The 25,826-nt window shown below is 40.3% G+C and overlaps 1 protein-coding gene across 10 annotated transcripts in view; it reads right to left on the bottom strand.

Annotated features, from left to right (window-relative positions):
• The window catches only part of ARHGAP10 (Rho GTPase activating protein 10), a 316,861-nt gene that overhangs the window by 213,057 nt on the left and 77,978 nt on the right, over window positions 1–25,826 (bottom strand). For 4 of the 10 annotated variants that reach the window (XR_007402325.1, XM_049094175.1, XM_049094177.1 and 1 more), the window contains exons 2-4: window positions 18,016–18,183; window positions 11,477–11,572; window positions 11,342–11,403 (exon numbers count right to left, since the gene is read on the bottom strand). Coding sequence is in view for 9 of the 10 variants with exons in the window: in XM_049094175.1 (XP_048950132.1) it covers window positions 11,342–11,403; window positions 11,477–11,572; window positions 18,016–18,183 (326 nt within the window). In the remaining variant the exon portion in view is untranslated. Of the gene's footprint in view, window positions 1–4,460; window positions 4,542–11,341; window positions 11,404–11,476; window positions 11,573–18,015; window positions 18,184–25,826 lie in introns of those variants that run through there. The other 6 variants (XM_025438802.2, XM_049094179.1, XM_025438800.3 and 3 more) reach the window with 3 other exon arrangements.

Raw genomic sequence — 25,826 nt, 5'->3', positions numbered from 1 at the left:
GGGGCAGCCTGTAGGAGGCATGGCCTTCACTCTAATGCAGTGATAGAACCATATAGCAGCCGGGCCCAATGGTCCATTCTACTCCCTGCAGTGGGAGATCTGAGAGGTGCCTGACTGCCACTGCTAGCAAAGTCCATATTCTTTCCACTACTATCATGGCCACTGGTATACCTCTGGACCTCTAGTAATCCCCACCACCACTAAAGTTCTGTATTTCATTCAATCTAACATGCCACTAATAATAAGACACTCCAGGGGCATCTAGTTGGCACCTAGCTGGTTAAGTGTCCAACTCTTGATTTTGGCTGAGGTCATGATCTCAGGGTTGTGAAATTGAGCCCCATGTTGGGCTCTACATTGGGCATGGAGTCTGCTTAAGATTCTCTCTTTTCTTGTCCCTCTGCACCTCCCCCCACTCACATACACTTTCTCGAAGAAGAACAAGAAGAACAAGAACAAGAACAAGAACAAGAACAAGAACAAGAACAAGAACGAACAAGAACAAGAAGAAGACACATTTCACTCTTTTATATATTGCTAATAAAATCTTGATTTAAACTTAATACTTAGAACTTTCACACTTATTAAAAAGCTCTTTGACAGATTTTTATTATGTATCCCTCCTGTGCATACATAAATAACATTGAAAATATTTCTAAAACTTCTTCAGAGTCCAGCTCTTATCAATCACTTTTCATCTCAGCCACCAGTATCTAGTTTTGTCCACATATTTTTTTCCTCCTCTGTGTCATCAAGAATATTGGAGATGTACCAATATTTAAGGGGTGCTCCACTGGGCAGCCCAGGTGGCTCAGCGGTTTAGCGCTGCCTTCAGCCCAGGGCGTGATCCTGGAGACCCGGGATTGGGATCAAGTCCCACATTGGGCTCCCTGCATGGAGCCTGCTTCTCGCTCTGCCTGTGTCTCTGCCTCTCTCTCTACCTGTGTCTTTCATGAATAAATAAATAAAATATTTTTTAAAAGGGGGTGCTCCACTTTGTTACCTAGGATCTTCTTCCAAGGTGATACACCCACTCTTTAGGTATTTATTGATGCTGGCACTTCTTGGATCTACTAGAAGGCCTCAAAGACAGGTTTTCAAACATCCAGCAGTATTCATATAGTGAATTATATGAATATCATTCCTTAGGTGGGTAAATGGTTTGTTGACTGAAATGTTGGGGGACTACACATGTCCAATCAGGCCCGGAGAAATAAAAAAATTCACATTTCTTCAAGACTGCCACCTTGTAGATGACAGCTATAAGGATACATTTCCATTTAACCCATGTTCAAAGGTGGAAGAAAGGTTGATAAAATCTTACAAGGAGCTAAAGGCAAAGAATAATGTCCTTAGGCTACCAGGAGATAGAAGATTGTCTTTTTTTTTTTTTTTTTTTTTTTGAGATTTTATTTACTTATTCATGAGAGACACAGAGAGAGAAAGAGAGGCAGAGACACAGGCAGAGGGAGAAGCAGGCTCCACGCAGGGAGCCCAACATGGGACTCAATCCCAGGTCTCCAGGATCACACCCTGGGCTGAAGGCAGCACTAAACCACTGAGCCACCAGGGCTACCCAGAAGATTGTCTTTTCATTACTACCACCAACTTACTTGGTGAAGCGATGTGGATCAAAATCACTCCATCTCACTGAGTTCCAGTTTCCCCTCTTTTTTTGGTTTCAGTAATTGTTAAAAGTTTCCCTAAGTTCTCTCTCAGTTCTTTGTTTTAGGAGCCAAGGGCATATCTTTGAATACTTCGTGACTGGATCAGACAAAAATATTTTTCTCATGAAACTGTAGATTCAGCTAAACTTAATTCCCACTAATGGAACCACACCTCTGGAGGTGATGTGAAAGGGAGTCCGTCTGTCCGCTCTTTCATGACAGTAATAACTGGTTTATCAGAAGAGTCGATTCCTCAGAAACAGAGAACAAGCCCAAGGACATGAAATATAGGAAACATCAGTTTCAGCAGGGAAGTAGAATCTGATGATGACAAGTCTTCAAGACCACAGATGACTATGAGTCACCAAGGGAGGACACTGAGTCATGAGCAAGCCTTCCACAGAAGGGCCCACCAAGGAGCCCAATTCTCTCGCCTAAAATATCCTCAACTCACTTTTTTTTTTTTTTAATTTATTCATGAGAGACACACAGAGAGAGAGAGGCAGAGACACAGGCAGAGGGACAAGCAGGCTCCATGCAAGGAGCCTGACGTGGGACTCGATCTGGGGTCTCCAGGATCACACCCTGGGCTGAAGGCGGCGCTAAACCACTGAGCCACCAGGGCTGCCCCTCACTCATTTTAGAATTCTGATTTGAGTTAGTCCAGACTGTAACCTCTATTGGATTCTAGGTCAGTAAAAATCCAACTTGCAAAAGATACTCTCCTAGCAAACAGGTTTCACAGTGACTTCTGCATCTGACTGACTTATAGTGAGTTTACAAGGGGGAAAAGGGATTTATATGAAAAAAATGATGTTGTCAAATTGTAAGAGTCAGTTCCAAGGAGGAAAATTCTTCATAAAGTTAGGTCACTGACAACTTTTAAACTAAACTGAGAAACTGTTTTCACAAATAAGTTCAAGATGGGTCTTTCCCCATCTGAATGCACTTTCCAAGAGAACTTCACACAAAATAATGTCACTTTATTGTAAAAGAACTGATTAAAACAGGCTTCATATATATAAAAATATAATTTTTTTAAAGATTCTATTTATTTATTCATGAGAGACACAGAGAGAGAGACAGAGACAAAGGCAGAGGGAGAAGCAGGCTCCATGTAGGGAGCCCGATGTGGGACTCAATCCCCACTCTCTAGGATCACACTGTGGGCCGAAGGTGGTGCTAAACCGCTGAACCAGCCAGGCTGCCCTAAAATATAATATTTATAATATTATAATATTATAATTATATTATATTATAATAATATAATATTTATAATAAGATGAAACTAAAGGCACAATCTTTCTAATGGCATGTGATCCCTTAGGTACTTATCACATTACAAGAACTCATCAGTAATGCTAAGCACAAATTAAGTAACACTAAAATTCCTAACAGCAGAAACCCATTCTATGAAAATAAACTAGGTATAGTTCAAAATCCTTTGGAAATGACAGATGAAAGCTTAGTTTTTAAAGTCCATTTTAACCTCCTGGTAAATAAAGTCCTTAAAAATCAATTTACAGCGTTTCCAACTTTCAGACATCTCTAGGTCCAAGGTTAGGACCTGGAGGTTTCACTGGCACCCTAGGCCAGGATTCCAATTTAAGCATGCTTCACAATAACCTGGAGGGTTTATTAAAATACACACTGATGGGCTGCACCCCCAGAATTTCTGATTCAGTAGCTCTAGGGTAGAGCCCAAGAGAGCATTTCTAGCATGTTCCCAGGTGATGCTGATGCTACCAGACCAAAGACCAAGCCTTGAGAACCACTGCCCTAGAGTGTACTAAAGAAAGAACTGCAAGAAAATTTCTCCCAAAACATAAAGGATATTTAGTTCATTTTAAGCAACATACATCATCTTAACATTATGAAATACTTTTGAAAAAAAAAAGGAAGTTTGGAGTAAAAATCAGTATCAAAAACCCCAAAAGATAAATAACTACATGATTCTGTAAGATACTTGAAACAATGAAAAAATAACGAGAAAGGAGTGAAACAAATAGGCAAGTGTTAAGAAAACACCCATCCTATCTGGCCCAGAACCATCTAAACTGTTAACAAAAAGCCTTTGGTACTGAAAAGCCCAGTATCTTCTTTCTTGGGGCATGAGCTCAAGGGAAATCACCCAGAAAGTGTTCCCTACCCCAGTGTTTTCACAAGAGTAAAATCTATGGAAGATAAAAAAAAAAGAAGATCTCAAAAGCCTAAAGAGTATGTTAAAAAAAAAACTGATTAAAATATATTTGATATACCATAAAAATGTTATTACAGTAAGATGAAACTAAAGGCACAATCTTCCCAATGGCATGTAATGCCTTGGATACTTATCACATTTCAAGAACTCATAAATAATGCTAAACACAAATTAAGAAACACTGGAATTCCTAACAGCAGAACAGGGTCATCTTGCTCAAGCAGGGAAAGGGATGTGGCTGGTAGATAAGATGCTGTTGGCATCTCGCCCTGCTCGGCAGTCCAGTGGGCCCCCAGCACCTTGGCATGAGAGGCAAGTGCCTACTATGTACCATCTGGCAAGCTCTACCTTCTCTCTCCAGACATTCCCTCTTCCCTGAAGATTTCCTCAGCCCCTGGGCCTTACACAACTGTCCTGATTTCCTATAATCCCTAGAAACTGAGCAGTAACATTTAGGAAAAGTACAGAAACATAAAGTTACGATAAAACAACACATGTAGACAAGTAAATACAATATGAAGGGCTTTTAAAAGAACATTATAAACGCAACAGCAGTATTTCAAAAGTCCTTAAATTCTTGGACAGCTGCCCACCTCAGAGAAGAACACCATGTCCTGCCATGCCAGAGAGAGCATCTCCAGAATTCTGGCAGTGAAATATCACATAGTACTTGCCTGGGAGAAGATACACAGAAGTGAGCTCAGCAATTCTGGCCACAAACAGCACCCAGCTCCCCAACACGACTTACTTTCACAGTCAAGGCTGGCAAAATAATCAGTAAGAACTGCTCACTTGAAAACAACTACCCCCTGGAGGCACCTGGGTGGCTCAGTGGTTAAGTATTAGCCTTTGGCTCAGGTCGTGATCCCAGGGTCCTGGGATATGGTACCACATGGGGCTCTCTGCGGGGGGCCTGCTTCTCCCTCTGCCTATGTCTCTGCCTCTCTCTCTGTCTCTCATGAATAAATAAAATCTTTTAAAAAGAAGAGAAGAAAAGAAAAAAGAAAAGAGAACTACCCTGAAAAAGTCAATATTGGCCTTTCAAAGGGCATGATACATCCATGCACAGAAATTGGACTCCAGTGCAGGTGTTGGGGGGGAAACACTTTGAGACTTCCTGACTAGCCTTCTTTCCAGTTCCCTCCCCAACAATTGGCTTTAAGAGCTACTGAGACAGACACTGATGGGAAATATGCAAACAGATCCCTCCCTCTTTCCAAAATTCTATCATTTTTCCTCATAGGGAAGAAACTAGTGCTTCACTTCTATCTTTCCTTACTTGGATAACTCTGATTCATCTGTCAACTCAGGTCTGAAATGATGTCTCCAACATCATTTCAACATGCCCTCCCTGAATTCCCTAAGAACTCTGTTACCACAAAGCATGCTTTGGGCAATTTCTCCCAATGGACGGCTAATTATGCAAAGGCAGGAACTATGCCTTTGTCTTTAAAGCACCTGGCATAGTGTTTGGCATGTAATAGACACACACACAGCATTTGCTGAACTATTTATATCTAAGCCTGTTGAAGTACACAGATCAGTCATGTGTGTGTATATATACACCTGGAGCTCAAAACCAAAGAAGAACTTGTTCCTTATTGTTGAGCTTCCAGTCTGAAGACATTCTTAAAGCCCAGTTTCCTATTTTAACATTCATTTAAGAAATGGAAAGCTTTCAGGGTGCCTGAGTGGCTCAGTCAGTTAAGGATCTGCCTCCAGCTTGTTCTCTTTCTCAAGTAAATAAATAAAATCGAAAGGAAAGGAAAGGAAAGGAAAGGAAAGGAAAGGAAAGGAAAGGAAAGGAAAGGAAAGGAAAGGAAAGGAAAGGAAAAAAGGAAGGAAAGAAAGGAAAGGAAAGGAAAGGAAAGGAAAGGAAAGGAAAGGAAAGGAAAGGAAAGGAAAGGAAAAAGGAAAGGAAAAAGGAAGGAAAGAAAGGAAAGGAAAGGAAAGGAAAGGAAAGGAAAGGAAAGGAAAGGAAAGGAAAGGAAAGGAAAAAGGAAAGGAAAAGAAAGGAAAGGAAGGAAAGGAAAGGAAAGGAAAGGAAAGGAAAGGAAAGGAAAGGAAAGGAAAGGAAAGGAAAGGAAAGGAAAGGAAAGGAAGGGAAGGGAAGGGAAGGGAAGGGAAGGGAAGGGAAGGGAAGGGAAGGGAAGGGAAGGGAGGAGGGAGGGAGGGAAAGCTTTTTAAGTTTTTTTTTTTTTTTTTAGCTTTTTAAGTTTTTTGACATTGGTCTTTGCCTTCTGAAACAGATTAAAATTTTTTTCACAGTTTAATGACTGAGTCTTAATGATGAATATCTATATGACGCAACATAATTTAATTTAGGACTTCAGAAAACACTAATTGTTTTTGGTTTTGTTTTTAAAGTAGGCTCCATGTCTAGCATGGAACCCAATGTGGGGCCTGAACTCACTACCCTGAAACCAAGACCTGAGCTGAGATCAAGAGTCAGACACTTAACCAATTGAGCCATCCAGGTGCCCCAATTGCTTTTTTTTTTTTATTTAAATTCAATTAGCCAATAGTACATACTTAGTTTCAGATATAGTGTTCAATAATTTATCAGTTGAGTATAACACCTTTTAAAGATTAAGCGACTCCTAAGATTTTGTTAAATTCCTGGAACCAACTTTAGAATATTTCTACCTCTATTTTATAATTGTCGTTTTGCATTCCCTTTTTAGTATGTGGCTCTGCAATGTATGTTTTTCATTATGTTACATAAAGATGATAAGGGGTTACTTTAATGATAATACTGATAACCATAGTACTCTTATTTTTTTTAAGTAGCCTCCACACCCAGCATGGAGCCTAACATGGGGCTTAAACTCACGATCCCAGAGATTAAGACCTGAGCTGATATCAAGGGTCTGACACCTAACCAAATGAGCCACCCAGGCACCCCAATGTGTAATAATTTCAAGTAAAACAAGAGTTTTTAAAAGTTCCCAGAATGCACTGGCTCCCATTTTAGCTACTTAAAACCTCCTTCATCTCTTTGTCACGTGTTAGGGATGTATGAACTTGTTAAGCCATATAAAAGGCCCTCCTCTGTGTCTCTGCTCCACAAACTCCAGCTCAAATACAACTCCTTCCACAAAGTCCTTCCTAACAAGTAAAGATTTAGCTGCTTCGCACTTCATGCAACTCCACCTATACCTGTGTTATTACACTTAGTAGAATATATATATTTTTAAGGATGCATTTATTTTAGAAAGAGAGAGAGAGCGAGCAAGCATGGGAAAGAGGGACAGAGGGAGGGAGAGAAAGTCTTAAGCAGATTTCGCATTGAAAGCAGAACCTGATGCAGGGCTCAATCTCAGGACCCTGAGGCCACAACCTAAGCAGAAACCAAGAGTCCTCAGATGCTTAACCTGCTGAATCACCCAGGTGCCCCTTAGCAGAATACATTTTAATTCACTTTTTTACCACTTATTCTCCAGGGCCATACTGAGCACTTCCTAAGAGAGGTATCTTTTCTTCTTCAAAAGTTTAAGGTTAGTGCCTAATAAAGCATCAAAGTTTTCTTTATTAAGTATTCTAAACTATTTAAAACAAAACAAAGGTAGCCATTATTCTATGCAATTTTCGTAGTTAAAATAAGTAACCCCTGATCAAGATTAGACAGAAACACTGAAAAAACATTAATATGGGTTAAATACCAAACATTTTCACTTCTATTATTTTGTTATTTTATTATTATAACTCATAACTCAGGAAGAAGTACTATTTTTTAAAAAATATTTTATTTATTTATTCATGAGAGACACATAGAGAGAGGCAGAGACACAGGCAGAGGGAGAAGCAGGCTCCATACAGGGAGCTCGATGTGAGACTTGATCCCAGGACTCCAGGATCATGCCCCAGGCCAAAGGCAGATGCTCAACCACTGAGCCACCCAAGCATACCAAGAAGTACTATTTTAAAGGTCCTTTAAAGCAAATAGGAAAGTATCAGGAATTCTTATTGATGGAAAAAAGGAAAAAGAAAAACCTACAGGTTAAAAAGGACTTAGAAATTTACCAATCAAGGGGTACCTGGGTGGTTAAGCATCTGCCTTTGGCTCAGGTCATGAGCTGAGGGTCCTGGAATCGAGCCCCTCTCCCTCTGCCCTTCCCCCCCCTACTCACACATGGTCTCTCTCTCTCAAATCAATCAATAAATAAAATCTTTTAAAAAAGAATTGAATGCAACATGTTTGGATACAGATTCAAATAAAGAACTGTTTAAATGAGTATCAGATTATTTTGAATATAGCCTAATTCTTTGTAATATTAAGAAACAGTACTACTTGGGACACCTGAGTGGCTCAGTGGTTGAGTATCTGCCTTTGGCTTAGGTCATGATCTGAGGGTCCTAGGATCAAGTCCCACATCCGGCTCCTTGTGGGGAGCTTCCTTTTCCCTCTGCCTGTGTCTCTGCCTTTGTCTATATGCCTCTGCCTCTCTCATGAATAAATAAATAAAATCTTTTAAAAGAAAGAAATTACTAATTGCTTGTCTTTAAGTATGTCAAGGATGCTACAGATCAAAAAGAGAGTTACCTTTTACAGCTCTGTAGTAGGGTATTTATAGATAAAACAATACGAGAATGGGCTGTCAAACTAATTGGAGTAGGGAGTGAGAAGTACAGAGAAACAAGATTGGCTGTGTGGCAACCAATTAAAGCTGGATACTGAGTACACATAGTTTAATTATTTTTCTCTCTACTCTTCATACACACTCAAAATTTTTCAAACTAAAAAGTTTAAGAAACAAAATAGCATTAGATATCCCTTTAATTCTATGGTTGGTCATAGCCACTCCCTCCCACTTCGACCCCAAACTGCTTTCTGTCTTTGGACAGTTTCCTGCTATGCAGCAGGAGTTGCTATTCCCACAAATGGGTTGTAACATACTGTCCCATTCCTCCCTGAGGTTCATGACCTTATACAGACAACATCCTATTCCTACTTCTACCCTGTACTGGAAACTCAGCCCCACCAAACTCAGCACCACCCTCAGGGTAAAAGACCCTGAAGATTAAGTCAAGATGCCAGCTACTAATAGCTCTGAGAACCACACTATCTCTATCATCAGATAGCCTGGAGCTAAGACCATGTTCATTTTTTTACCTAGTCAGTTCATCTCAAGGAACATGGAATGCAAACAGAACATCAAGATAGTAAGTAGTCACACAGTATTTCAGTGGAGCTAAAATCCAGCACCAGTCTGCCCAGAACCCTCTTCCTCAAAATGCCAAGATGTCTCACATAGTTCTCAGCAGTAAAGACCTCTACTCACCATCTCAATAGCACCCTTCGCTACTCTCTGACTCTGGCTACTAAACATACCTTATTTTATTTTGTAGGACCTATCACTGCCTGACCTATATCATATGTTTATTTATCATCTCCCCTTCCTAGAACACAACTTCCATGAGGGACCTTGCTTGGTTTGCCTCTGTGTGCTCAGATTCTAAACAGTACCTAGAACACACAATAAGATCAAATGTGTATTTGCTGAATGCTCAGGATCCCAGAAGCACAACTAAATATCAAAGAGGTCTGAGAACAAAAAAGTTGATTCTATAAACATAAACTAAGAAAGCATTCAGACCCACTTTGTATAGTAGAAAGGTAGTGTCACAGCACTATTTTTTATCACATTTAGACATTCCTAAACTGCTGAAAAATCAGTGACTTGGATCACACAAATAATCATTGAACGTGTCATCTATGCCAGTAAAATCTAATGGGACCACAGTACCTTCACCTGCCTGCTACGATATTAACAATATATACAAATTATCTCACGAAATAAGTTACAGTGCACTTTTAAATAAAAATCAGGGCTCTCCCACTACTTCTTCCTCTACTGCAACTCCACGAAACAGAAATCCCACCACTGCCACCACCCAAGAGATTACAGTAACATCCAGGAAGCTGGCCAAAATGGTTGGAGCTTCAGAGTGCCCGGTTCTGGCTCTACCTCTCAACTGCTATGTGATCTTGGGCAAGGAACTATCCCTCAGTTTCAATTGTAAAATGGGAGCCAGTAACAGAATCTATATCGGTTGACTCGAGAATTAGATGAAATATTAGACTAACAACTTAAAATAGTACCAGTCACAGAGTGACACCTACCTTAGCTATCATGATCTATTATTATTATTATTGTTATTATTATTATTATTATTATTATTATTACTGGTATAACAACATCTGAACCTACTTGTACACTTAGACTTTAGCATAATTCTAGGTGGTACTCATTCTCAAGGACATAGAAAAAATAGTTTTGTCAGTTTTGTAAAGCCTGTAAAAACTGCTGAGAATAGATAGTATATAATAACCTGGGGGCAATTCTACTGTAAATCTTTGTTGAATGAATGAATAACAGACATTAAGAGGGAAGCTTTTAAGAAAGGTGAGAAAATATTACTCAATTCACTCAAAATCCATTGCTGAGTATTTGTTAAATAAAATCATCCCCTCAATACACCCAGCATAGCATGAGGCATGTGGAAAGCAGCCATTACCATTACTGTTGTGATCACAAATCTCAAGGCAAAGTGAGATTCTAAAGGCTTCCAAGGCCCAAAGTCTCCCCTTCACAACCTCAAAACCTTCAGAAGTATGAGTCAGGCTCTCACATTGCTCTGTTGTCCCTCTACCACTACATTAGCTTTTCTGCCTTTATCTTCGGTACATTAATGTTCTGAGACTCAATTTAAACGAAAATGCTCTACTGCTAACAAAAATCTAGAAAGCACTGCTATAGTTCAACCCACTATTGTGTGAAAGAAACAGGGCCTTGGGACACCTGGGTGGCTCAGTGGTTGAGCATCTGCCTTTGGCTCAGGGTGTGATCCTGGGATCCGGGATTGAGTCCTACATCAATCAGGCTCCTTGCGAGGAGCCTGCTTCTCCCTCTGCCTGTGTCTCTGCCTCTCTCTCTCTGTGTGTCTCTCATGAATAAATGACTAAAATGTTTAAAAAAAAAAAAAAAAAAACACAGAAGGAGAAGGAGAAAAAAGAAACAGGGCCTTGGTCCAGAGGTCCAGCAACTTGTCCAAGATCTTACCGTAGTCAGCACCACTGTGGAACTAGACACCTAGATTCCTGAAACCTTATCCACTACTAAGCATTACTTCATCTGCAGATAAATGCATCAAAACTTCTACCAGAGGGGTGCCTGAGTGGCTCAGTCGATTAAGCATCTGACTTGACTTCAGCTCTGGTCATAATCTCAGGGCCCTGGGATTGAGCCCCCACATCAGGCTCCACACTCAGCAGGGAGTTCTGTTTCTCCCTTTGCCCCTCCCCACTACTCTCTCAAAAAAAAAAAAAAAAAAAAAAAAAAAAATATATATATATATATATATATATATATATAAAATCTTTAAAAAAGAAAAAACTCTACCAAAACCATCTTCAAAACACAGATTTTCCCTGCTTAAAGTTGAACTTACTAATTTACATTCCACAACTCACCATAATTTCTCTCTGTTCTTCCAGATTCTTCAAAAAATTAGAAAATTCACGTAAGGAAGCATCTACAAAGAGAAAGGTATGATTACTTAGTAGCCAAAGCGAAGGAAGGCAAATCAAAACGTCACCTTTACATACCTATGCAGCGTTCGTCATCTGTCTCTGCATCACCGATAAACTCAAATTTAAAATCTCTGAGTGAATGTGCAAACTTCCTCTGGGCTGCTGAAAGACCTAGAAAGAATGATTTAATGATTACCTGATGCTTTAAGTCCAGGCTTAGAAGAAATGTATTCCTCCTAAGGTTGCTAGAGCTGTAGTGCTCCCCACTCAATTTATGAGAAAGCACAACCCAACTCCTTTGCCAAGGGGTCCACTGCCCTCAACTTGGCCCTCTCTGGGATGCTTCTGTCTTCGCTTCTATACTCTGGCACAGAACAGGTGCTGAAGAAATGTTTACTCCCTCCCCCACCATCTTCCTCAGAGATGTGACTACCTCACATTGTTCCCATTCCCCAAAGATCTTTCCCTTTCTCTGCTCACTCAGGTCAGAACTTGCCCAATTCAAAAGTTCACACTATGATTAGGAAACACACACACATGATGTTATCTCCCAGGACTGGATGAGAACTGGCTAGATGCCAAGGTTTCAAATATAAAAGTATCAAAGCTCAAAGTCAGCCAATCAGATGCCCTTAACTGACTGGCAAACTCCAGCCAGAGAAACCCAGAAGGATCAAAGAGTTTTCATAGAAAACAGCAGCATGGAGGTAACTAAAAGACAAGCTTAAATGGTAGAAAGAATTCATTCTGCAAAAGACTTATAGGTTCTCGTTTTTTTTTTTACTGCAGATTAATAGAAAATAGCAGAAAACTACATTATAGTTTCATTTACCATAGCCAAGACATGGAAGCAGCCTTAATGTACATAGATACATAGATAGCTGAGTGAATAAAGATGTGATTTATATGTACAATAGAATATTACTCAGCCAAAAAAATTAATTAATTGATTAATTTTTAAAAAAAAGAATATTACTCAGCCATAAAAAAATGAAATCTTGCCATTTGCAAGAGAGGGACTTAGAGGGCATTACGTTAAGTGAAGTAAGTCAGAGAAAGACAAACACCACATGATATTATTTATATGTGGAATCTAAAAAGAAATCAAACAAAAAAACAAAACAAAATGACTCACAGATACAGAGAACCACTGATGGTTGCCTGAGGGTAAGGGGATAGGGAGGATGGATGAAATAGGTGAAAGGAATTGAGAGATGCAATCTTCCAATTATAAAATAAATAGACACAGGAATGTATAGCATAAGGAATATAGTCAGTAATATTGTAATCACTTTGGTGACAGATGGTAACTAGACTTATTGTGGCATGGCAATCATATCATAGTGTATATAAATATTGAATCACTATGTTGATACTAATACAATTATTCCTCAATAAAAATTTAAAGAGAAGTATATACAAAGATAGAAAGAAAAAAATAATAATGGAAAACCCTACTTCTAAAATAGGGCAACATTTATCTTATGGGCCATAGACCATGCTAGGTGATTCTTGTTTATCTCATTCAATACTCATATATACAATAAATAAAGATTATCTTCATTTTACAATGGGGTGCTAAAGCTCAGAGATGTTAAATAATTTATACATAGTAGCACAGTTACTACAACAGCAAAGGCTTGATTCTATTCCAATGCTATTTGCACAAAGACATGCCCCAGCCCAGATATAATCCTACCACTGGTCTAAAGCACTTTCTAAGAAGCTGCTCACTGACTCCTGTACTCCCCACACTACTTGTCTCAGTACCATGAATACTGGCAGACCGTGTTGAAGTTCCACGTCAAGCACACTGAAAAGTTGAAAAAAATAAAATGCAATCATAACTGCTGGTCAGAGTACTCATGCAAAAAAGAAATATGGACAAGAAAGGGAGGCTAACAATGTAAAAAATGAGGGCTGTTATTAATGTGATAGTAGAAGAAATTTTCTCTTTTTTACTTTTTAAAGATCTTATTTATTTATTCATGAGAGATGGAGAGAGAGGCAGAGACATACGCAGAAGGAGAAGCAGGCTCCCTGCAGGGAGCCTAATGTGGGACTCCATCCCAAGACCCCAGGATCATGACCTGAGCCAAAGGTAGACATTCAACCACTGAACAACCCAGGTACCTCTCTTTTTTATTTTAGTCATTGACTAAACAAGGAATAAAAGCAAAAGATTCTTACTTTTACATTAGAAAACGCTACCTGATTTTTTTTATTTATTTATTTTTTACTTTTGCCAATTTTTTACCTCAGATCATTAAGTACAAAGGCTCCCCAGTGACTTCCTGGACAAGCTTTCTCTCACTTCTCAAACTCTCTAATAATGCTCACCAGCTCTTTCAGCTACTGTCATGGCTTGGTTTTCTCTCTTAAATTTTTTTCTTAACAGACTATATTTTTAGAACAACTTTTTTTTTTAAAGATTTTATTTATTTATTCATGAGAGACAGAGAGAGGAAGGGGGAGAGAGAGAGAGAGAGAGAGAGAGAGAGAGAGGCAGAGACACAGGCAGGGAGAGAAGCAGGCTCCATGCAGGGAGCCTGACGTGGGACTCGATCCCGGATCTCCAGGATCAGGCTCTGGGCGGAAGGCGGCGCTAAACCACTGAGCCACCCCGGCTGCCCTATTTTTAGAACAATTTTAAGTTCCCAGTAAAATAGGGCAGAAGGCACAAAGATTCCCCTGCCCCCACACAGCATAACCTCCCCCTATTATCAACATCCCTTGCTATCATGGTTTTTGAAACTTCATTCTTCCTCTATCTAATTCATGTTTAGCTTGTTCTTCTCAAATCCTCTTTCTCTTTAAAATAAAGAAAAGATTGGGACTTCTGAATGGCTCAGGGGTTGAGCGTCTGCCTTTGGCTCAGGGTGTGATCCCAGGGTCTGGGATTGAGTCCCATATCGGGCTCCCTGCGAGAAGCCTGTTTCTCTCTCTGCCTGTGTCTCTGCCTCTCTCTGCGTATGTCTCTCATGAATAAATAAATAAATCTTTAAAAAAAAATTGAAAGATGTAAATGTGAAAAGCTAAATCATTAAGACTTTCAGAGGATCGTAATTTCTTACCCTTGGCGTACAGAACAAAACTACATGCCATAATGTAAAATGTGATGGACTACAAGCACAGTGACAATTCTCCATCCCTTCTTATAGGTGCCTCTCTTTTTCATGCGACTCTGTAGCTCCTCTAGTAATTGGTGGAGTCTCTCTTCCAACCCCTGAATCTAGGTCTTATGGCCACATGATGTAGTGAAAGTGACACTGTGTTAATTAAGAGCCTCCATCTCCTGAAACTTTGTACACCTCTGTTCAACTCTCTTGGAACTCTCTGGCTTCCATGTGTACAAGCCCAAACTACCCCTTGGTTGGTCAAAGACTTGTGGCCCGGTCCCCCAACTCACACCCCACTGGTCAGATAGCCACCGGCAGAAGCAGAGCTTTCCTGCCCTCTATGCAGAAGCTCACCCAGACAAGCGAAGTCCAGACTGAAATAAATAAATGGCTGCTGTTCAAGCTGTTAGGTTTTAGGATGATTTGTTACAAAGCAATAGATAAATTAATAGAAAGATGAACAGAATTTGTGTTAAATTTTAAAAAAATTTTAAGACATAAAAACGTGAAGATAAGCACACACCTGGGAGGTATAAATAACAGCTATAAATTAGTGAGGCATAAATTCCAATTAAAAATCAAACAAAACACTTGAATAGGCCCTTCACAAAAGGAACTAAAGGAAATCTAAATGGCCTAGAACCACATGAAAAAGATGCTCAAACTCATTAGTGGTAATTAGTGAAAATGCAAAATCTTAACATACATCAATATGCTCACCAGACTGGCAAAAATTAGTCTGGCAAGCCCAGGTGTTAGTATAATTCCTTACGAGGAGCAACAGAAATCTTCATACACTGTCGGGTAAGAGTAAAAATTGGTATACTTACTTATGTACTTTGGTATTTTCTAATAAATTAGGTGACATCCTACAACCTTCTAAGTAAATTCCCAAGATAAACTCTTACACATGTGCACTTGTAGAACATATACTAGAAAACCCATAACAGAACAATCACAATAATAGCCAAACACTGGAAAAAAACAAATACCAATCAACAAGAGAACTGAAAATTACAATACATTCATACACTGTAGAGTGAAAATAACTATAAATTCACATGTCAACACAGATGAGTTTCACAAGTTGGACAGAAAGAAGCAAGTCACATACAAAAAATACACTGTATCGTTCTCCCATATAAAGTTCAAACCAAGCTACACTATATTTGGGGTTGCATATATAGGTCATGAAATTATAGAAAAGCAAGTGAATCATTACCTCAAAGGCCACACAATGCTGGGGGCTGAGGAAAGTAAACAGAAGGTGACAAAGGGATTAAAAGTATTTTAGTTTGTAAGCTAGTGGTGAGGCTGTAAATATTTCCTTTATGGTTGTTTAAAATATACATTTGTTGTGTGCCTGGGTGGCTTAATCACTTAAGTGTCTGCCTTCAGCTCAGGCCATGATCACAGGGTTCGGGGATTGAATCCTGCATCAGGGTCCTTGCTCAGCGAGAAGTCTGCTTCTCCCTCTACCCCTCCCCTTCTGTCCCACTCCCATGCTCTCCCGTGTGTTCTCTCTCTCTATTAAGTAAATAAAATCTTTAAAAATAGATAAACTTTATAAAATAAAATGTACATTCGTTGTGTATGCTTCTGTACTTTTTGCCATAATTTCACAATCAAAAAATAAAATTTTTTAAACCATAGAAGAGTAAAAACCTGGCTATTTAGACAATTCCAAAGCAACTTAGTTTCTATTGTAATCCAAGCAAACTTATAATTATTCTTTAAGGTTTAGCCACACTGGTGTGCTCTTGGTCACAAATGCCACACTCATTCCAATGTCACACCCTTAAACCTGCTGCTCCCTCCACCTAAAACACTCTTTCCCCACCCACACCGGGCTGCTCCTTCTTAATCCTGATGGCTTAGCCCATACAGTCCTCCTCCCTACCATCCCCTCCAAAGCAAGGTCCCCTGCAGCCCTAAGTCTCTCTCTAGCCTTTGCCACTTTATTTATCTTCATAGCACTATCTGAAACTACCTTATTTAGCCAAAACTTACTCAGAGTCATCTATTTTCCCCGCTCTACAATATCATGTCATGTCCCTGAGGCAACAACTGATAGTCTTGTACTTTATTATATCCCTAAAACAGGGACCACAATAAGATTTTTCTTTTGCATTTCATGCACCTATTTCAAGGTATTAATAGTGTGTGGGCTTATCATTTTTAGTAACTTATATTATTCCATTTTGCTAATGTTTGCTTTTCGGTTCTCAAGAGAGGCAGGTACATTGGTTCCATTTATGTGTACATATGTGCTTACATATGTATATTTACTTATATATATATTATACACATTTTATATATAATATTTACATAATATATAAACACTGACATAGATTATACTTTTCCCCTCGGGAGCTATTTCCTGCAGTATTTTATCCAAATCACCAGATTGAAGTATACTTTAAAGTCCATATTTTGGGACGCCTGGGTAACTCAGTGGTTGAGCATCTGCCTTTGGCTCAGGGCATGATCCTGGGGTCCTGGGATCGAGTTTCGCATCGGGCTCCCCACGGAGAGCCTGCTTCTCTCTCTACCTATGTCTCTGCCTCTCTCTGTGTCTCTCATGAATAAAAAATAAAATATTAAAAAAAAAAAGTAAAATAAATAAATAAATAAATAAATAAATAAATAAATAAATAAATAAATAGATAAAATTTTTTTAAAAAAGGGAAAAAAGTCCATATTTCATATGGCTGGGCAGGATGCTCTCTAGAAAGTTAAAATTTAATAGTTTCCTTATTTTTCTGTTAAAGATTTTATTTATTTATTCATGAGAGACACAGAGAGAGAGGCAGAGATATAGGCGGATGGAGAAGCAGGCTCCACAGAGGGAGCCTGACAAGGGACTTGATCCTGGGACTCCGGAATCATGACCTGAGCTAAACACAGATGCTTAACCACTGAGCCACCCAGGCACCCCAGTTTAAAATGTTTTTAATGCAGATTAAACTTGGGTTTATTTGCACAGCTAATATATTTCTCCCTATGTAAATAGCATGCTTTTCTCTCTTTTTTTTTTTTATTTTTTATTTTTTTATTGGTATTCAATTTACTAACATACAGAATAACACCCAGTGCCCGTCACCCATTCACTCCCACCCCCCGCCCTCCTCCCCTTCTACCACCCCTAGTTCGTTTCCCAGAGTTAGCAGTCTTTACGTTCTGTCTCCCTTTCTGATATTTCCCACACATTTCTTCCCCCTTCCCTTCTTTTCCCTTTCACTATTATTTATATTCCCCAAATGAATGAGAACATATAATGTTTGTCCTTCTCTGACTGACTTACTTCACTCAGCCTTTTCTCTCTTAAGTACCAAATATTATGGTCACATTAATACTTCACTTTAAAATAAATCATTCTTCCTTTCTATTGACTTTCTTCTGGTGTTACTGGAGTTCATTATGCAAAATTTTTGTTGTTTAAAAATTTGGCCACACCAAACCCCATTCCTTTTAGGAATCACAAAGTTGAGGCACCTAGGTAGCTCAGTTGGTTAAGTGTCTGCCTTTGGCTCAGGTCATGATCCCAGGTCCCTGGGATGGAGCCCCACATCGGGCTCCCTGGAGTCTTCTTCTCCCTCTCCCTCTGTCTACTGTTCCACCTGCTTGTGCTCTTCCTTTCTCTCTCTGTCAAATAAATAAAATCTGTAAAAAAAAAAAATCACAAATTTATCATGTTTCCATCATTTAGTATATTTCAATTTTTTTCTCCCATGTAGTTTATACTTTCATAGCTATCTTCTGCCTTTTCAAACATAACATAAAACCCATAAGACAGTTCACCACATTTCATACAGTTCATCAATCAAGCACAAAGATGCTCTGTGGAAAGGATAATGTTTTCTCTTTCCAATATTACCACATATGAACCTCAAGCAGTCTTTAGTTCTCAAGTTACAAAAGCTGGCAACATTCCTCTACTGGAGGGAAGAGTGGCCGCTGGATGGGAATACCTTTATTGAGCACCTACTCTATGCTGACTGACAAATACTACTTCATTTACTCCTTTGGTGTCACCTTATTTTACAAATGGGTTAAGTTCAGAGATAGATTAGTGACTTGATCAAAGTCACAGACCTCTTCAGAGTACTGGTAATAAGTCCTAGAGGCAAATATCAACTCTCTGGTCTTTTAAGCTTCTGTCAATGTCCTTTCCACTACAGCATTCCAACTTTCAGAAGACAACATTCTTCCCTTGCCAGGATCTCACCCAGTTATCCGAATGGCTCTAATGAAGATTTTTTTTTCAAAGATTTTATTTATTTATTCATGTGAGAGACAGAGAGAGAGGCAGAGACACAGAGAGAGAAGCAGGCTCCATGCAAGGAGCCCGACGTGGGACTTAATCCCAAGACTCCAGGATCATGCCCTGGGCCAAAGGCAGGCGTAAAACCGGTGAGCCACCCAGGGATTCCCTCTAATGAAGATTTCTAACTAAACAGAAAAATCACATATATGTGGCTCCATGCCCCCACCTTCTCCTCCTGACTAATTCCTGACCACCGTGAATGAAGTACCTTCAAGGTACACAAAGAAAGCACAACTAACCTAAAAGAATTAATGTGATTTGCATCCTTTCAAATGAACTTGCCACTTCCAGAGTCACCCAGACTAGAATTTGCAGGTCTTCAATCCGCAGACAAATGGGAGAAAGCACAGGCAACATAACCCTTCCCAGGGTTAAGAGCAGTGTGAGAGAGTAGTTCTATTTGAGACCTGGTGAGTTCAAGATGTAGGGCAGCATGTGGAGAGATGTAACCACAGTTTAAATCCAGGTTCAGAGAGCCTCCAGACACGGGCCCAAATTGACAAACTCACGCTTGCTGATTTCACAGATGAGGAAATTATTGTTTGCAGAATATCCACCTATTAAGAGTTTTCAGTTCTGACCATGAACTCTGAATCACATATAGGCACTCGGAAGGAGTGAATGGGAAGCCTCTCTGCTAGGGTGGCTGTAGTCTGACTGTGCCTCAAGGCAGCCCTCTGCATGCAGTGGAGCTGCTCAAGTTTCAAGCCTGGCTCTGGTAACAAGGTTCAACTACTGTCTGCAGCAACTCCTCGCACCATCAATCAAAGCGCGAATGGGGCTGCTTGAGGAAATGTGGCATGTTCTATAATTCTGGGCTTGAGAAGAAAAATGAAATCACAAATAAATGTGTCTTTCTTACTTGTTAAATTTGAAATACAAGACTCTGCACAAACCATATGGACTTCTAAAACCTTTTTTCAAAGAGGCAAATTGCACCTAGGTGTTCACATTCCTTTGCATGTAGAGACCCAAGTAACTAGTTCATCAAGTATGCAAAAGTTCTGCCAAGGGAAGCTCTGCCACCCATTCTGCACATCAAAACATGTAGCAAAATTCTTCAGTGTTTTATTTAGAGGGGAACAGGGTACAGATTCTAAGAACTTAATATCTTTCATGCCAGATTCATGCCAAGGAAATAATGCTGAAGTTAATCCAACTTAACTTGGAAATGAAACAAAATTCCTCTCGGCCTATAAACTGGCTTCAGATTTTCCTTCATGTTTTCCAGATTCACAAAACTGGCAGCAGCACTATATACAAGAACAGCAGTATGGCCTCTCTGTACGAGTTAAAGAAGAAAGTAAATAACTCACTTTATAGATTGTTTAAACGATGCAAACATCTTATGAGCCCAAAATGCATTACTGGACTAATTGAGGCCTGAAAGCCAAATCACAGGCAGTTCTAGGAATAGCTCTAGGGCCAGCCCCATCTCTGGAACTCTTGCATTAAAGGCATTCCTGGCCCTAGCTCTCCAATTCCACCCCAACTGGAGTGTCTGTTATAGTAAGGTCATCTTCATCATAGAAGAAAGCAGCTTCTAAAGGCCCTAGAGTATTCTAGCCCTGAATTGACAAATCAACGGGGTAGAAGAAAATAAGACGAGTCCACAAAGATGCAATGCCTCAGAACAAATGCATAAACCTGGAGTACAAGTCCCAAGATGTAATAGGGCACATAACAGACAACCAGATTCTGTTAACCAAAATAATTAGGAACAACGCTTAAGAAGGGAGTGATCTGAACACTACAGAGAATCCTATAGGCAGGTCCACACTGGAAACCATTACCTTACTTTTGCTATGCCTTATTCCAAGCTTCAACTGTTCCGCACACATTCACTCAATGCAAAGAGTCTACGCAGGCTAGGTTCTGTGTACAGAGAAAATACCTGTCACTACAGGCTATAAGATGAGCAGGACATGCTGGCAATCACCTAGCCTACCAGCTTTCAAACTGTCTTTGGCCACAGATTGAGCTATTCAAAGAAAATCTTATTTACAGAGAGAAAAGAAAAATTAGCCTACACTTCACGTATTAGTTTTCTACTGCTGCTGTAACGAATCACCACAAATTTAGTGGCTTACAGCAACACAGATTGATTCTTCTAATCCTGTAGGTCAGAAGGCCAAGACTGGTGTTACTGGAATGCATTCCTTCTGGAGGCTCTAGGGGAAAATCCATTTCTTTGCCTTCTCCAGGTTCTGGAGGATGTCCAAATTCCTTGGCTCAGAGCCCTCAGCCCCCTGTCACATCACCTCCACCTCTGTCATACATCTCTGACTCTTTTAATGACTACTGTGATTACAGTGGGCTCACAATCCAAACCCAAAATAATCCCCCTACCTCTAGCCCTTTAACTTAATCCCATCTGCAAAGCCCCTTTGCCAAGTTAAATAACATAGTCGCAGATTCCAGGAATAGAAAGGGCCATTACTCTACCTACCATACCTTATAATATCAGGTACTTTCCTAACCACTTTACATTTATTGATTCCTTTAAGTATCCCAACCACTCTGAGAGACAGGTACTATTATCATGCCACTTTGCAGAAGAGAAAACTAAGTCACAGAGAGGTTAAGCAACTTGCCCAAGATTATACAACTGGTAAGTAGTTGAACCAAGAGATAATCAAAGCTGCTCAGGTAAAGGTAGGATGAAGATCCCTTTCAGCTGGTCCCCCTCTCCCACAGCGTGCTGTCCAGTGAGAGTGCACCCTGCAGAAAACCCAATGTGAAAATCACTGACAGAGTCTCTCACCTTCACTATACTGTCAGGAAATGAAAGCATGACTCTAAACAACTAGCTCAATGTCACACACCTAGTTCAAGGAGAACACTAACTAGAATCCAAGTTTTAGTACAGAATCTAGTTTTAGCATAACCTGTAGGCACACCTGTTAGTACAGAATCTAGTTTTAGCATAACCTGTAGGCACACCTGTTAGGGAGGAATACATGGTCCAGCAGTTGGACAGTATGCCCACTGAGAAAGGCTGCAAAGCGGAGTGCATGCATGCATACATGGGGAAGGGGATCAAGGTGATCCCCTTGATACTTTCATACTTTTTAAGTATGAAAAAGAATACTAAGACCAACACACTCCCAAGCTCCACCTTCTCTAATTACAATTCATAGAAAATAAGAACGGCTGATGGGCTGACAAACATCATAATGACAGGGCTGCATGCTACTGTTTGGATAGCTTAACATTTTTAGGTAAGTACATAAATCTGAGCATCAGAAACCAATGGCCCCATGAACTTATTTATTTGGCCACCCCTTTCGTTACAATTTTAATTCGAATCTCTCAAATCCTGCAGTTATAATTGGTCCCACGACTGCCTACATTTGCCTCACATACATAAAAAAATATCTTCCTGGCCCCTGGAGCCATTGGGATTTCAAGTCCTGGCCTAAATTAAAGAACATCAGCAGGGAACATAATTTTAGAGACAATCTAGACTAATGATCCTATTTTACAGATGAGGAACTAAAGGCACAATACGCTAGAGGCCGTGTGGTTTATGAAAAGGAGACAAGCAGGCCTGGCTTGAAATATTAGCTCTGCCGTACCCCCGGTGTGGCTCTGGGCAAGACACGTAGTATGTATCAGACTTCCTGTCTATAAACTGTAAATACCCAGAATGTCACATCTAACTAACACGTGACCTCTCACTTTCCCTTCTAGAGCAATATGCTTGAGCCAGAGCCTTCGCTTCCTACACTGGCAGGTGTTGTAGCACGTGACCCAACCCAAACTTTTTCAGGGCTAAATTAATAGGGACAGAGAGGTGACCCAAGAGCAACCCCCATAGGTCAGCCAGAGACACAGACACATGGAATGTGTATATACAGAAAGAAAGAAATGAAGTACAAGCCACAAAGTATTAAACAATTGGTCAGTCTACGAAAGATGAAAGGACACGTAGGATGCTCATTAGTCTATCCTTGCAACTTTTGTAATACATATTCATAAAACAATTAGCAGAAAAGAATACAATGATCATAATGTATTAAAATGAAAGAAACAAGTACACCCACACACATCCCTGAATCAATGAACCATTTTGTTCTCCTTTGTCCCATCTGCCCTCATCTTATTCCTATACTTGCAGGAACCCAAGCAGCCAGAATTCCAGTGTTCTTTTCTCAGCATCTCATTCCTTATTCTACGCATCCACATTCTACTCGTGTTGTTTATTTATCCAAATATTTGCCAGGCAGTATTCTAGACACAGAGGTTACTGCAACAAATAAATCACACCAACCCGGGTGAGAGTGGGTACAGGCCAAGGTGAGATGGGGGAGTAGAAAGGGAGTAGAGAAGACAGATAATAAAACATAAATTACTGGGAGCAGATAAGTGCCATGGAGAAAACTGAAGAATGGTTAAGGAAATGGGAATGCTTGGGGAGGGAGGCTGGGCAGATCTCAGTGGATGGTATAGAAAAGATAGTACCAAAGCAAAGACTTGAATGATGCAAGGAGCAAGCCACACAGATCACTTTCCACACAGAGATCTGCTGTAGGACAGCAAAAGGCTGGTGTGGCTGAAGCCGATGGAGGGAGGGACAAAGAATGCAACAGGCAAGAAGGAGAAAGACAATTGAAGCCAGTTCAGAAAGGACTTGAACTTCTATTATAAGATGGGGAGCTTCTGGAAGGTTCTGAGTTAGGGAAGAGGGGTAGGATCGAACAATTAGCAGCATCACTCTGGTTGCTGTGCTGAGAACAAGAGGCGCACAGCAGGAAAACAAGTTAGGAGGCTACTGTCCTGATCCAGGCCAGAGAGGACAGTACCTCTTTAAAGAATTTCTGGAAACTGCCAACAACTGGTAAGATTCTGGAATCTCAACCTAATGAGTTGAGGGGTTTACAAGCAAAAACTTCCCCAAGGATAGCAATCATCTTTGAAACCTCTTGGCTTCAAAGCCAAGATAGCCTGCTTTCTAAATGCTTAAAATTAGTAAAATGTTCTTGTTCCCCTGTATAATGGGTTCAATTGTGCCCCTTGCACCCATTCCCGTAATAGAGTCCTAACCCTCAGCATCTCCGAATGTGACCTTATTTGGGGAGAGGTTCTTAGGTATAATCAAGTTGAAGTGGGATCATTGGGGTAGGCTCTCATCCAAAAGGACTAGTGTCCTTATAAAAAGGGGAAATGTGGTCACAGAAACACACATAGAGGGAAGACAAGGTGGAGAGACAAAGGAAGATGGCCATCTATAAGCTAAAGAGAGTGGCCTGGATCAGAAGCTTCCCTCACAGGCCTCAGAAAGAACCAGCTCTGCTGACGCCTCAGCTGGGGACTTCCAGACTTCAGGGCAGTGAGACAAGAAATTTTGGTTATGTCAGCCACCCAGTCGGGGGTACTTTGCTATGGCAGCCCTAGCAAACTAATACATCAAGATTATTTTTTTCTCTTTTTAGAAAAATAAGGTAACCTGGAGGTTAAAAGTAATATAGACATAAGAACATCACTGGCAAGTATTGTTTTATAGACCAGGGACTTAAGCTCTGTGACAGACAATATTACTCAAACATTCTGGTACTGAATACAGTAACTCAGCAAACAAAGTGACTTCCAAAATGTCCTAAGAAAGGGGAGACAAAAAGAAAAACAAAACCACATATGGGGATAATGTCAAGACACGCTACCGTGTTAACCACAGTAAGGCCCAAAGTAAATACTAGCAGGGACCGACGTGTTGGGTGTTGATCTGGTTGATGAACGTGAGCTTTCCCGCCCTTCTGCCATTGGAGCATCACCATGTCACAGCACGAAAGAGAAACTCAGTTGCCAACCAAAGCCCAGTGTTACTACGTAACTCTCATTTCTCTCAAATGCTTTAGCCAGTTATTTGCTTTAAAATAATATTTACGTAAAATATGACTCAATATAAGGGGGGACAGCTAAAATCTCTTCCATTGTGTCCCAGGATGAACCAGGATCACAAAATCTAAAAGGAATGCCACAAGAAATGCCCCATGACTTGCAGCAGTCACTTGGCACAGCCCAAGATGTCATACAAACTTCGAGAAGATGTGATAGTTGCCCTAGGGAGTCCATGACCTCCATCAGGGAGAGACTGCCATGACATCACATACCACACTGACACTGAGGAGTCCAGGTCACACACCCTACAAGAGTTCAATGGAAAACACACTTGAAAAAATGTGAAAGTCATCAGGAAAACACAGCATGGAATGGGCAGCTTGAACAGGGTCCAAGAAAGTGGGTTAAATTTATATCACTGTAAAAAAAAAAAATTATATCGCTGTGAACCACAGAGGAGACGTTTGAGTAGGAAAAAATGAGGGGACTCCTTCAGAAGGGGACGAGAAAGGGGATCTAGACTGCACAACCTATGTACATTAGGGCCTTCTGAATACAAGAAATACACTCAAATAATGAGAATACAATAGAAAAGAACCTAGGGAAAAAAGTAAACAACACATCCCGACGGCACTTGCAGCACAGCCTGCCGTGGGATCTCCTCTCGGGGCTGCTGCCATCAACACCATGTGGCTTCTGAGTGTTTTACCTGTTCTCTCTCTCACTTTCAGTGGCTCTGTTTTCTTTTATTTCATATCAATTCTTGCTGTCGAAACTGCTGCGTCCTCAGGTTTGCTGCTGCCATGTCCCTGACTGGGGAGGGGTGGGGGTGGGGGGGCCTTCACTGCCTTTGCGTTAGCAGATGGCATTCTTTGAACTAGAACTCTTAACCGCTTTTCCCTTATTTCCCAAACTAAAATTCTCAAGAGAATCAAACAGGTCTGGCTCATTTTTCCCCCACAGAAGGCCATGACAGAAGTAGTGTCCCACACCAACCAAGTCAGCAGCTTAGGGACAAGGAGGGAGGTCACACAGTCCTCAGGGACCTTTGTCCTCACCAGCGGCTGTGAGCAAAGCTATTTTTTCCCTATAGGAGCTGTGAAGTAGTTAGCAAATGCCAAGAGTGACAATGTGGATA

Source organism: Canis lupus, chromosome 15 (genome assembly GCF_003254725.2).
Source record: "Canis lupus dingo isolate Sandy chromosome 15, ASM325472v2, whole genome shotgun sequence".
In the NCBI taxonomy this organism is placed as follows: Eukaryota; Metazoa; Chordata; class Mammalia; order Carnivora; family Canidae; genus Canis; species Canis lupus.
Note: the sequence above shows the minus strand (reverse complement) of the source record. Positions and strands in the feature narration are given on the sequence as shown.